At 41.3% G+C, this 13,026-nt stretch overlaps 1 protein-coding gene across 1 annotated transcript; it reads left to right on the top strand.

The window, feature by feature from the left end:
- Positions 1-54: 54 nt before the first annotated feature.
- Positions 55-9,818, top strand: bend4 (BEN domain containing 4). The gene is made up of 6 exons (XM_011479882.3): positions 55-2,171; positions 4,201-4,785; positions 6,137-6,228; positions 6,359-6,385; positions 6,488-6,728; positions 8,821-9,818. The coding sequence occupies exons 1-6, from the start codon at positions 1,736-1,738 to the stop codon at positions 9,051-9,053; spliced, it is 1,614 nt and encodes a 537-aa protein (XP_011478184.2). The 5' UTR covers positions 55-1,735; the 3' UTR covers positions 9,054-9,818.
- The last annotated feature ends 3,208 nt before the right edge of the window (positions 9,819-13,026 follow it).

Genomic DNA, 13,026 nt, shown 5'->3' on the forward strand with positions numbered 1-13,026 from the left:
ATTTTAGAGCAAGAAATATAAACATCACGCAAGTATTTCAAAAAAAATTATCTTTAGAAATATTTTATGGGTTGCTGATGTGTAGTGTTCATCCTAATGTGCAAGTCCCTATACTAAAACTACTAATAACAACCAAAATCGTATTTTTTTGTCTTTTTTTTGGGGGGGTTAATCATTTATTTTCTACTTGAATCTAAATAAAAGTGATATGAGACAAATACATAAATTATTCATAAAATTGCAGCTTTTTACCACGAGCCTCAGCTTTGTTCAACGCTGTAACAGCTTATTAACCCCCCTCCCCTTTTGTATCAATAATGATTTATTCCAACTTCCACGGAACTGACATCCTTAAACATTTTTTTAAGTGTTTGCATTATTTCTGCATTTGACTGTTTCTGTTGTTAGACTGACACTGCCGAGCTCAACGTTTGAACCTACAAAAGTGATATTTACTGTTGTTTGGGGAAAATTAACAATTGTCCTGGAAAAAGATACTGATTTCTTGTTTTCCTCCTGACGTATGATGCTTCATATTGTAGTTGATGTAGCCATGATGTAGCTACTTTTACCTAAAGTCTTTAACCGCATTACAATAAACACTGTTACTGGGTTGAATCCTTGTTATAGGACTTACAATCAAAATAATTTGGGATCAAGTTAAAATACTTTACAATGAGTTGTATTACTACACAAGGGACAGGTGATTACCACAGAACTGGAAGATATTTTTTAAAATAGATTTCAGAATTATAATCACACAATTAATATATATTGATCCATAATGGGGGTGAATTTAAAACAAACGGTCACAAAACAACTTCAAATAATTTGGGTGATTTCATGGTGGGAAAACATATTTTCTGAGAGATTCCTTGTCAGATGCAATGTTTAGAAATAAAGTTTTTTGTGGTATATTTTTCAAGAATCAGATTAATCAGTGCACTGAATTTAGATAATGACTCAATGGAAACATAACTATAATTATATATTTACATATTATATATAAATATTTATGACCACTTTATTCTAATTACATGTATTTAAGTCATGTGTTTTAGCATCAGTCACCAGCAGAAACATCTGAATTTAGCAGCAGGGTTGTTGTTTTTTTTTCATCTGCTGCTTCAAAAGCTATAGAGTTAGCGCCCCCTTGTGGTACTGCAAACTTTTGTTCCTGAGAGGCACTGTACACTCTTGAAGTGAAATGTTTCTTATTTATCTATTTCTTTCTTGATTTTTAATTAAAAAAAATTCTAATTATATTTAAAGGTTACTGTCATCAAAAAGATGCTTTATTGTCAAGAAATAAATGTAATGGATTTATTACATTATTGATTTATAACTTTGAATTAACCCACGCAAAGTTGCATCTACTGCCAAAAAGCTTTTTTTTTATTTAACTTTTTGAGCTTGAAATAAAAGCTTTAGATAAAAAATGGCCTCTGCACTAATGTTTTTTCCATTCATCCTGGTTGTATTGTGAGGCTGCATCCCCGTTGTTCTCCGTGAGGATGTCGGCTGGGAAGGAGGCGGCGGCGGCGCTCAAGTCCCGCCTGTATTTCCCTCTGGATGAGTCTCTCTGTCTGCGCCCCCGACTGAGGATTGGAGCGGCGCCTTGTCAGTAAAGCGGTCCGCCCTTTACGCGCACCGGGAAACCGAGCCAGACGGTGACGACCGGATCTGTCGCTCTTATCAGCTGTCAACCCGCTTCACCACAGCCACCTGAGCGGGAATGGATGGAGATCTGCAGGCCGCTGATGAGGGGCCGTGCGCCCCGAAGCTGTGCCGGCAGCAGCGGGGTCCGTTCAGCTGCCTCAAACCCTTCCAGAGCAAGCGCTCAGCGGGCAAGCCGCGCTTTGAGCGCTCCGCCGTGGTGGCTGTGTTTGGCGACGGGCATCCCTTCACTTTTCACCCGGAGCAGCCTCATCCCCAACAGCAGCAGCAGCGTCTGCCGCAGCTCCACCAACCCAGCGCTGCCATCAGCAGCAGCAGCAGCAGCCAGCAGCATCGTCTCGGGAGTGAGGCCAGGCCCAGCAGCAGGGTCCCCACATCCACAGCATCCTTTGGTCCCCAGCAGCAGCAGCAGCAGCAGCAGCAGCGGCGGCGGCTTTCGGGAGGAGCGGCAGAGCCTCGTTTCTCTCCAGACTGCACATATGGCATCAGCACAGGTGGGCTCCAGACTCTGAGTGGCCCCTACAGGTCTGAGGCAGCTCCACTCAAGAGCTTTTGTTTTCCTCACATTTGAAGTTTTTCCCCCCACGTTTCCATGTCAACAGCAGTGACGGATTCGCTCCTAACGCATGTGGTGAGAACGACACTCGTGTTTGTGCGCGTGTGGCCAGCAGGGACCCTCACCAGCCTCCTGCTGAAACGTATTGTTCCCTACTGGTGTTTTTCTTTTCTCCTCAGCTGCTGTTCATTAGAGGCCTGAACAGGATGAAATGTGTCCCCCATGTGGAGGGCGGGCCCACAGGAACCAGCTTTTTACAACAAAACTCTGGCAGCTCCTAAATTCAATGCAGAAGATCCCTCTGTTATCAATCACAGCTGCTCAGAGACTTATTTTATGATAACATCTTAACAATTAATGACTTTTCTTAAGTATGTTTATTGCAAACGATGCAGAATTTAGTTCCACTTAGTTCTGGAGCTTCTTCGTGCAAGAAATGACACGTTTGGGTTTTATTTTTTAATCTGCAAAACCTTTTAGAGCAGGTCTGTATCTCCTCTTCACAGAAGCAGCACACAAACAGTGGAATCAGCCTTCCACAGAGTTGTGATTAAAACAAATGGGCCTCATAAATTTGCCTCTGCCGGCCGTGTTGTTTTTAATGAAATTTTATGAGGCTCTCAGCTCTCAGTGCCACAGAACCAGGGGGAGAAGGGAGGGCGCCGCGGGGTGATATCAGATAGAAGTGAAATGGTGAATGCACACATAATAAATCCAGCACATCTGCAGCGGCTGATAGACGCGTTTGAGGGAATGGCAACGCAGGGACTGTCACGCTGCTCATTTTCCCCCCGCCTGTTTGCATGTGTGTTCATGTGCAGCTGGAGGATTGATGATCATTACATGGAGGAGCGTGAGATCATTTCATTCAGACGTGCCGTGGAAATGCCTGCCGAGGTCTGTCCCTGCACAATAACAGTGCAGACGGTCTTTGTCACAGCTGAGACTGTGACCTTACAGTTTATTGACGTCTGAATAAATCAACATAATCCTACCGACATTTCAAGAACACGGTCAGGATCCGAGGGCCGTTCCATTTCTCTGCTGCAGAAGTTGTTGTTGGCCACACATGTACATGTACTTTTCTTTTGCATAATAACTGTGACCCCTATGATCCACTTTACATTGAACTAATAATTACATCAAAATTGTTAAAAGTAATGACTCCAGCTTGGACTTTCTGAAAAGTTTTAATGTTAAAAGCTAACACTGAGATTTGAATGCAAGCCTGAATCATTACACAGCTGACGTAGTGCATTAAAACCATTGACTGTACATGAGATCTGGACCGATTGACTCCTCCCCCCTTGCGTTCCAAACAGGAAGTGATCCAAGAAGCCAAAATCCCATAGACGTTAATAGAGAAATATAGATCTATTACTCAGTCATTCTATTGGTCAGAATAACCATTCTGTATCCTTTTCCATGTCGAGCCTGAAAACGGTTGTGTAGCTTCAGCTACATGTGAAAGCGGGAATTTTGAACACGGGAGCCCAAAATGCTCATATACGAGCGTTTACATAGACTTTTCATAGGAAGTAGCCCCATGAACGCGTGTTGAGGAGGCTGATGTGAACGTAGCTAAGGAGTCATTATTTTGTTGCAGGATAAAGGACTTTATTGCACACTCATTGAGTCAGATTTCTGATGATTGTTAGTATCTGGTTGCTAATAAAGGTTCTGTTATATAATAAGATGGTGTTTATTAAAGGTGGAATTTGCGTGGATCATATTGCAATCCATGAGACTCGCCTTTTGAGGCTTTTACAGCAGTTTTATGACAGAATAAACATTGACAAGCAGCCTTTGTTTGCAATAGATTTAGTGCATTTCTTTTTATTGTTTTACCATTCAATATTTGTAATAAGAGCAGCAATATTTGTATTGCAAGCTCAGAAAAAACAACAGACCAAGTCCTCTAGACTGCAGTCGTCCTCTGATCTCTGGTTCTCCTTTCTCCATCACAGAGAACCGGCTCATCCTGGACGCCTTTGCTCAGCAGTGTAGCCGAGTCCTCGGCCTCCTCAACAACGGCCGCCTCCTGGAGCCCTCCTCTTCCTCCTGTCTGAACGCCAGCATCAAGCTTGAAGGCGGGCGAGGAGACCCTCGAGGGCTTCACTGCTCTTCACAGGGGCGGCTCAAATTTGAGGAGAGCTCTTCTACGACAGACCCAGAGGAGGAGGCCCAACAAAGCCATCTAAACCAGCAGCAGACCTCTGCCGTGCTTCGCATCTTCACAGACTCTCTACACAACTACCTGCTGTCCGGCCCTCAGCAGCAGCTCCATCTGGCAGCAGGTCTGGAAGATGAGCTGTGTCCGTCAGCAGAGCCAGGGTTATGGGTGTCTCCTTCTAGACACAATCTGGGAGGATGGCGCTCCCCGACTCCCTCTGAGTCGTACGGACATCCATCATCCACCCTGCCTGAGGAGGAGGAGGAGGAGGAGGAGGAGGAAGAGAGCTGCTGTCCGCGATGTCTGGAGCTGGAGCAGGAGGTGTTGTCTCTACAGCAGGAAAACGAGGAACTCCGCAATAAACTGGAGAACATTCCAGGTACGGCTCTGATGATTTAAAGGCACAAGATTGACTGTTTTTAACAAGTTGCGTCAGCTTCACTTTTCTTCACTTTCCTTTTTGCATCAAATTTCCTGTTTGCAAAACTTAAAATTCTAATCTAAAACCTCAGAAATCCAAACTAGCTTTTATTGGGAATAAAGTAACGCAACAAAACATTTTTCCTTAATTCCGGACACAGTCGGGATTTTGGAACCTCTGAAGTGAAGTCACAAGATTTATACAACACCATACGTTATGCAATAATACCCCAAAAGCAGAAGGTTTATTATCATTGTTGAAAACTCCTAGCCAGTCATGAAGGTTTTAGAGTCCAAGTGATTTGGACCTTAAATCTTTTATTTTGAAATATTAGAAATAAATAGAGCCTCTAGCTTCTGGCAGAAGAAAATGAGCAGTGGTAGTGAAATATGAATGTCTTCACACAGGTGTTGCACATGGACAGATGCATGTGTACACATCACCACAGAAATAATAAAATACGGTTTATATGCTTAAGATGTTCACAGATTTCAATTCTACAGCTTAATAGTAAAACCAAATATTGTTAAAACACAAACTAGCTAGAATGTAAAGGACATTGTTGACATCACTGATTATTTTTTCATTCTAAAGCTTCTAATGTGGCTCCTTCAACCGCTGAGCTGCAAATTTTGACAAGAGTCTGTGCAAAGATGGAGTGCTGAAGCTGTCACAGAATAACTGAGAGTTCAGCCTGGATGCACCTGCACCGGCAGCCCCCTGCAGCTACATACTCTCTTTCTGCAGAAAGATGCATTCTGCTCTAAAAGAATGAACGACAAGCTTATCGCTGTGTTCATCAATTATTTTGAGCAAATTGTGGAAACAAGAAAGCCAGACAGTTGATTATGGAATCCAAGACATCAATGAAAATAAATGACTACAAGAAGAAACAATATTGTATGAGGGGCCGTATAAGACATTATTTATTCTGAACCATTCACATTCATACATTCTTGCTCTCACAGTCATATATACTCTCTTTCGCATACATATATTCTCTTACGCATACATATATTCTCTCTTGCATATTGCCTGATTAAAGCTTATCTGGTTCTGGTGGTCTTTTTTTTAATTCTTTAAAAGCCTTATTCACTTCATTCTGCAGCTCTTAGATGAATACATTTTTGGGTAATGCCTTAATGTCTTCTTTTTTCTACCAAAAAAAGTACTGAATTCAGTCCAGTAAGTGCAAAATCTTGAAAATGACTGTGTAAAGAGACGCACATTGGGAGATATTTGCTGAAAAATTGTTGTTTAGTGATTTTTGGGGAATTTCAACCTCATTTCTTAATGTTTTCTTTCACAGTTCCCTGTCAAAATGTTCTTGAATACTTCAAGACAGTTCTTGAGTTCCATAACCAGCTGACCCAACCACTGCCGGAGGAGCAGCTCACTGAGGTGAGAACCAAACTCCCACCACTGAATATCCACAGCTTTTTGAAGCTTTTAATAGCAGGAACTACTGTTGAAAGATAAGATCCATGTTTTATTATTTGACAACACAGAATTAAACGTTCTGTCTCTACAGGAGGAGGAGCGGCAAACGGCCTTTGAGGTTCGTCGAACTTTTAAAGTTTTGCATGTAAACGTGATTGATGTGTTGTACTGAAACGGACAGCTGCAGTTTGGTTTATGGCCTGTTTCCTCGTCCTTGCAGGGCAGCAAGCAGCTTCTGGAGAATTATCCTCTCTACATCACCAACAAGCAGTGGGACGAAGCTGTGAACTCTTCCAAGAAAGATGGCCGCCGGCTGCTTCGCTACCTGATCCGCTACGTCTTCACCACAGACGAGCTGAAGTTCTCCTGTGGCTTGGGCAAAAGGAAGCGTTCGGCGCACTCAGGAGAGCCGGGTCTGGAACGGCGACCGCTCAACCCTGTCAAAGTCAGCTGCCTCAGAGGTACGGCTTCCTGAAAATCATTGGTTGAGCTCAATGGCTTTCAATTTCATGCAAATTTGTTACAAATTAGATTTTTGCTTTATATTCACGTATTAAATATTCCAAAACATCAAAAAAGTAACATTTTGATCGTGCATTTTCTGAAAACCCCACCAGACCATTAAATTTGTAAAAAAAAAAAAAGCATGCATGTCTGGCTAGGATGAAGCAAGAAAATGAAGAATGAATATATGCAGTGACAATTTTTTACATCTAGTCTGCAGATGTCAGCAGAGAAGCACATTTTTTCTAGCTGAACTTAATAGCTTGGTTGACCGTCACATATGGGGTCTCTAAAATTGTGTTCAGGTATGAGCGTGCAGATGCTGAGTGTGAGAGACATACCACAAAAACAATGTTTTTAAAGGGTGCAACAAAAATGGAGAGCAATATCAGAGCTATCCAGCTGCACATGTGAGCCAGATGCCAGCTCAGACGAGGAAAACAAAAACGTTCATGGATATATTTGTCTGCAAGTGGATGATCAAAATGGAGCAGAGCAGGGAGCTTCTGGCCCACACAGCGTATTTTCTACATAACAAATCCAATCTTTTTCAAACAATTTTTTTTCATCTAGTCCTGATTCGCAATGATTTAGATACAGAACTATTCAGCGCAGTGGTTAGCGCTCTTGCCTCACAGCAAGAAGGCCCCCGGTTCAAGTCCCTGCTGGGGACATGAAAAACACAACATCAATGGGGGACCTTTCTGTGTGGAGTTGCATGTTCTCCCCGTGCATGCGTGGGTTTTCTCCGGGATCTCCGGCTTCCTCCCACCGTCCAAAAACATGCTACATAGGTTGATTGGCAACTCTAAATTGTCCATAGGTGTGAGTGTGAGAGTGAATGGATGTGTGATTGAGGATATTCTACCCTGCGACAGACTGGCGACCAGTCCAGGGTATCCCTTGCCCACGCCCAAGTAGCCGGGATAGGCTCCAGCAACCCCGCTACCCCGAAAGGGAATAAACGGTTAAGAAGATGAATGAATGAAAATGAATGAACTATTCAGAACTGCTATTTTAGGCTTAATTTTCTTAATATATGTCCTCGGTCATCAGAAAAGTGTTACAAAAAACATGTTAAATACACCAAATATGCAATTTTCATTGGAATGGGTCTTCCAGCCTCTGTTCCAATGCTGTATTGGTCTTTGTCCTCCTGCTCAGTTTCAAAGTGTTAGGAATCGTCTTCTAGCCTCGGTTGTCTTGTGTTTGACTTAATGCCTGCAACATGAGAGACTGTCATGCTATGTTCACGGCGTGCATGTGTGCCGCATTCAAGAACGAGCTGACCACAGGTTGCTGAACACGCTTTTAACCTATGATGTTCCTAATGGACTGTTGCTACCAACTCCATATACCAACTCCATATACCAGAGACTTGCACATGTATTCACCGTGGGAAAAGTTTTGGTGTGAAATGCAATAGTGGTGCAAATCTGGTGAATCTTTGCTCCAGGTTTTTTTTTTTTTTTTGACAGCTCTATTGCAATACATTAAACACGTGGTGTCATAGAATTCCCTCTGCGAACAAACTTATTGATTTCTCCTTCATGATCAATTTTCAAATGGTTGGTACTTCCGTGAATTAAAAAGGATGCTAGCCATAAATCGCTACCAAATCTGAGTCCCTGATTGGTCATAGTTCATCCTATAGGTCTAACCTATAACGCGGCTTCAATGGCGGCATGTTTTGTACGTTGAGCCCAAAAACGGTCTATTTAATGGCATTTACATAGAGTTTTCATTGGAAGTGGCTGCCAGAACGCGCGATGCCGAGGCCAGTGTGAAAGTAGCTTTAAAAGGATGAAGCCAAATTTGCCACTCATTCACATCATAAACACAGTAGAGGCTCACCTGACACCAAGGAGGGAAAATGGCCAATTAACAGGAATTTGGATATTGTTAGTGAGGGAAACCGTACTACAAACTTTACTGGAAGTTTGGTTATCAAAGTACTACAGCACCTTACATGTGATGCATGCTGTTCCTTAAGTGTCAACTTTTTCAGCTGAATGATGAAGATAACATATGAGTCTAAAATCTTGGCAGAGTTTATCCGGATGCACTGTGGCTCAAACCCTGACTGGTGGATGCCCTCCGAGGAGCAGATCAACAAGGTGTTCAGTGATGCCGTGGGCCACGCCCGTCAGGGCCGAGCCATCGGGACCTTCCTGGGCAGCAGCGGCAGCAGCACCAGCAGCATCTACATGGACGGCTTTGAGGGACACGTGTCGCAGGACGAGCTGTTCATGAAAGGCTGCCAGAACGGCCAGTTGGACTGAAGGTAGTGAAGACAAACGCTCTAAATGTAGCTGTGCAACAACGCATCTCGCACCAACTACTCCATCCGAAAACATTCCAGAAAACATTCCAGAAAAGTTTATCTAAAATCGAAATAAAACACCTCTTTTGTTTCCTCTTTTATACCTTCTTTTTTAATAAAGTTTGGGTCTTAAACTACACAGTTATTGGCGATCGGGGGTTTGAGTCTTCCACATGCTACGTTTTCTATGCTAGGTGATCTGACCACTTTGTTCATTGTGAGCTGGTTATTTTAGGGCAGAGTTAAATCAAAGTTGTCCTTTATTTTGTCTTAAATTACAATAACTGCATAAACTGTTGCATTTCTTGTCCACACGTCAAGCTGCATCTCAGTCCTCTCCATCATGCAAAAGGCAGCGTTTGAGTTCCTGGTCACTGGCCTAAGCGCCTTTCCCAGCTGGCCTTTTACAGGAGTGCCTCGGAGAAACTCATGTCTGGTTATTTGCACTTTGATCCACAGCTGGGGAGCCTAATTTGAATTTCTAAAAATCTAGTGTTTACAAAATATGCTGAAATCCTGTAACTGCCGCTTTGGTCCCTATTTTGTTCTGAAGCTACGTTTGCGCCCTAAACACAGTTTCTTGAATGTGTGTTTGGCTCATGGTGTTCCCACTGGACACGCAGGGGGGGGCTTCTTCTTTGTTTTCTACTGTTTACTAGCGCGTGTCTGCCGCCTACAGTTGGAAGAGGTTTGGTGTAAAATGTAAAAAGAGTAAAAAGAGGTGCAAATCTGGCAAATCTTGCTCCAGGCTTTTTTAAAGCTCCTTTCCGTTATATGAAAGACTTGGCGTCATAGAATTCTGGCCAGGCACAAATCGCATTTAGTAATTCTTCCTTAATGATCAATTGTCAAACGGTTTGCACTTCTGTGACTTAAAGGGGACGCCATCCATATTTCACTATCAAAGCTGAGTCGAGCCGATTAGTTGAAGTTCAACCGGATTTAACTTTCAATGAGCGTCACTGGCCGCGTGTTTTGTAAGTAGAGCTCAAAATGGACTTAAAACTTGCGTAGAACAATAGAGTTTTGAACGCAAAAGTCTGAAACGCACGATTACACTCATTTACATAGACTTTTCATTGGATGTGGCCATTTAATGCGTGTTGTTGAGGGCAATGTGAACATAGCGTTAAAGGAAAACGTTTTGTGAAGCATACTGTAGAGTTAAAGACCATAGAATTGCACAGCAACCTTATCATCTGTTTTACCTGAAAATCTTACTTTTTTCCCTGTCATTTGTTTACTTTCGTTCAGTCCAGGACCATAATAAAATCTTCAGAAATTATTTTCGATTAAGAACTTCTCCACCAGATTTGAAGGAAATGAAATGTTTATTTAAGCATTTTAGCACTTAAATTATAACTTTTTTTTATTAGATCAAGAACATAGAAATTACATTTCAAAATAAAATTCCACAGGCACAAAACCTTCCAGGAAAGAAGAACATTGAAATATAGCAAATTAAAAGAAAAACAATTATAGGTAATGGGATAACTAAAAGAAATAAACACTGAATAAGACTTATTTTCAATTTAACTCATCATTGAAAATCAGGAAGTTAAAAGTTTTTTTTAATAAAAGCATAAACTTTTACTTTGAATGTTTTAAATGGCACCATGTCCTCTATTTCACCCTTATGCTTTCTGAAAAACGTCGGTGTTCTTTAGGATTTACTGTTTTTTTTTCTTTTGCATCTAAGCTTCACCAAAAAAAATTCTCTCCTCTTTTCATCTTCATTAGTTCAGTCCAGTAGTTTTATTTTGAAATGCTGGTGTCCTCAGTGGTCTCCGGCAAGATCCTGCAAATGCTTGTGTTGCTGCATCTACAAAGCTTCTGACTGTTCTGTATCACGAATGCTTGTTAGCTGAACTTCCAAATGCTTGTTAGGTTTTGTGTGTGTGTGTGTGTGTGTGAAATGTTTTCTCTATATATTTTTGATTTATTGCACTTTAATGTGAAACATAACCATGTCATAATTGAAAGAATCAAACAAAAGGTCCACACATGTCATAACTGCTCATGATGAAGCCTCTTTTCAGGCTGGGATGGCTCCAGTCTTTTGGTTTGAGGCAGCAGCAGTGTTATAAAGCCTTAAAACTCTTTGCAGATCCAGGCAGTATAGCGTTGTGCAGACAGAAGTCACGTGTGTCATTTCCCGACAAATTCTTCTAACAAATGTTGCTTATTCCAAATAGAGAAATTTGAGCACTTCTTTCTTATTTGCACTTTTCATTGTTCCTTGAAATCCATGCAGTCGTCCTGTGCGCGTTTTTTGTTTGGATACCAACATGAGAAAGGCGACTGCTCTCCACATGTGAATGTATTAGGTCGTCTCACCAAGTCCTCAGTGCTGTGTACAAGTGTAATATAAAGTACAGTTATTGTGTGAGGCTATCTTAAAGACTGTGTGTGTGTGTGTGTGTGTGTTCCTCTTTATAAAGCCAAGTAGAAAAGTGCCCGGGAGACCTTACAAAACACTTGGACTGTGTTGTGTTGCTGTTCTGAATGTTGGTTTGTATTTACTCCTGTTACCCTCAAAGTGGCTGTAATCAACACTGTGAAACATGAGACTGATTTTTACAAATCCTATAGTTTCTGTTCTTTTCTTATTTCTAATAAATAAAAGAAGACACAAAAAGCAAAAGTGTGCATCTGTCTTTGAACATTTCCCAACAACAACAACAACAGTGGTTCCTAGCTAATTCCGTTTGAATCCTGGGCAGATTCAAATAAGAAATTGCTGGACATGCAGTTTATTGATGTAATTTATAATTATTTATTGGGCAGAAAACCTCTGAAGAGGCTGATAAATGAAACATCTCGGTTGTATTTGTCTATATGAATCTCTATTGCAGGGGTCTGCAACCCTTAACAGTAGAGTCATTTGGGACTGTTTCTTTCTGATCAAAACCTAATCAGAGCCGCAAAGTCTTTTTTTTCTTTCAACATTTAAGAAAATTAGATACTGCTTTGCATTCTTAAAAAATGGTATTATATTTCTTTTTTGGCTTGAATATAAACATAAACATAAAGGGAAACTAGCATTTTTTTCAAAATGTGAAGTTGCTTTTTTACTTTTGACAGAAGCTCCTATGACTTTGTTTTAGAATAAAAGACTTCCTGTGCCAAACAGGATCATCCCAGTGCAGCTAATGTGCTTTTACAAAAGGTTTTCAACAACTTGTAATGCACCTTTCAGTATATCCCCACAGCGATTCAGCTTTCACCGATTTGACAGTTTGGCAGAGATTTTTTTCGCCGGATGCCCTTACTTTGATACAACCCTGTGTTTTATCCGAGTTGAGGACTGACCCAGGGGGAACCAGGTTTGGGCTACATTGTTAGCGTGAAGGCAAAACAAAAATAGCATTTTCTCTTGTTATGCCCCACTTCGCTGAGCCATATCTTTTTTCCAACTTACTACTGCTGTTAACCTGAACTCAAACATGAATTCATTCTTTACATGAAGTACATAAAAAACATACAAATATATATAGTTTAGCAACTCCCCTTTGGATAGCTACTAAAAATTGTTGTCCAGCACAAAAAAATCAGAAAAGATCAAACCTTTAACTGAAGCTTTGCATAGTATTTGAAATCTATGCATTCTGGAGGAAGCGTAGCCCAAACAAGGCCTCTTGATGTAAAAACCTTTTGTTTATCTTTCTTCGATGTGCACCTTAGCCATAAATGTATAAATCTAAATAATCTAAACCAAAGCAGTGCTAATTTAGGAACCCTTACTTCAAAATATGAGCTTTTTTTTCCCAGCCAGAGTCACTATGGAGGGGTAAATTAGCCACATGCATCTCCAGAGCCTCAGGCTGCAGAACCCTGATCTACGCCATTTCTCTATCTACCTTTTTTTGTCTTTATTTCTCTTTGTTGTGATAATTATTTTTGCTCTGGGATATTCATAATGCCCACCAGGT

Source organism: Oryzias latipes, chromosome 10 (genome assembly GCF_002234675.1).
Source record: "Oryzias latipes chromosome 10, ASM223467v1".
NCBI classification, from domain to species: domain Eukaryota; kingdom Metazoa; phylum Chordata; class Actinopteri; order Beloniformes; family Adrianichthyidae; genus Oryzias; species Oryzias latipes.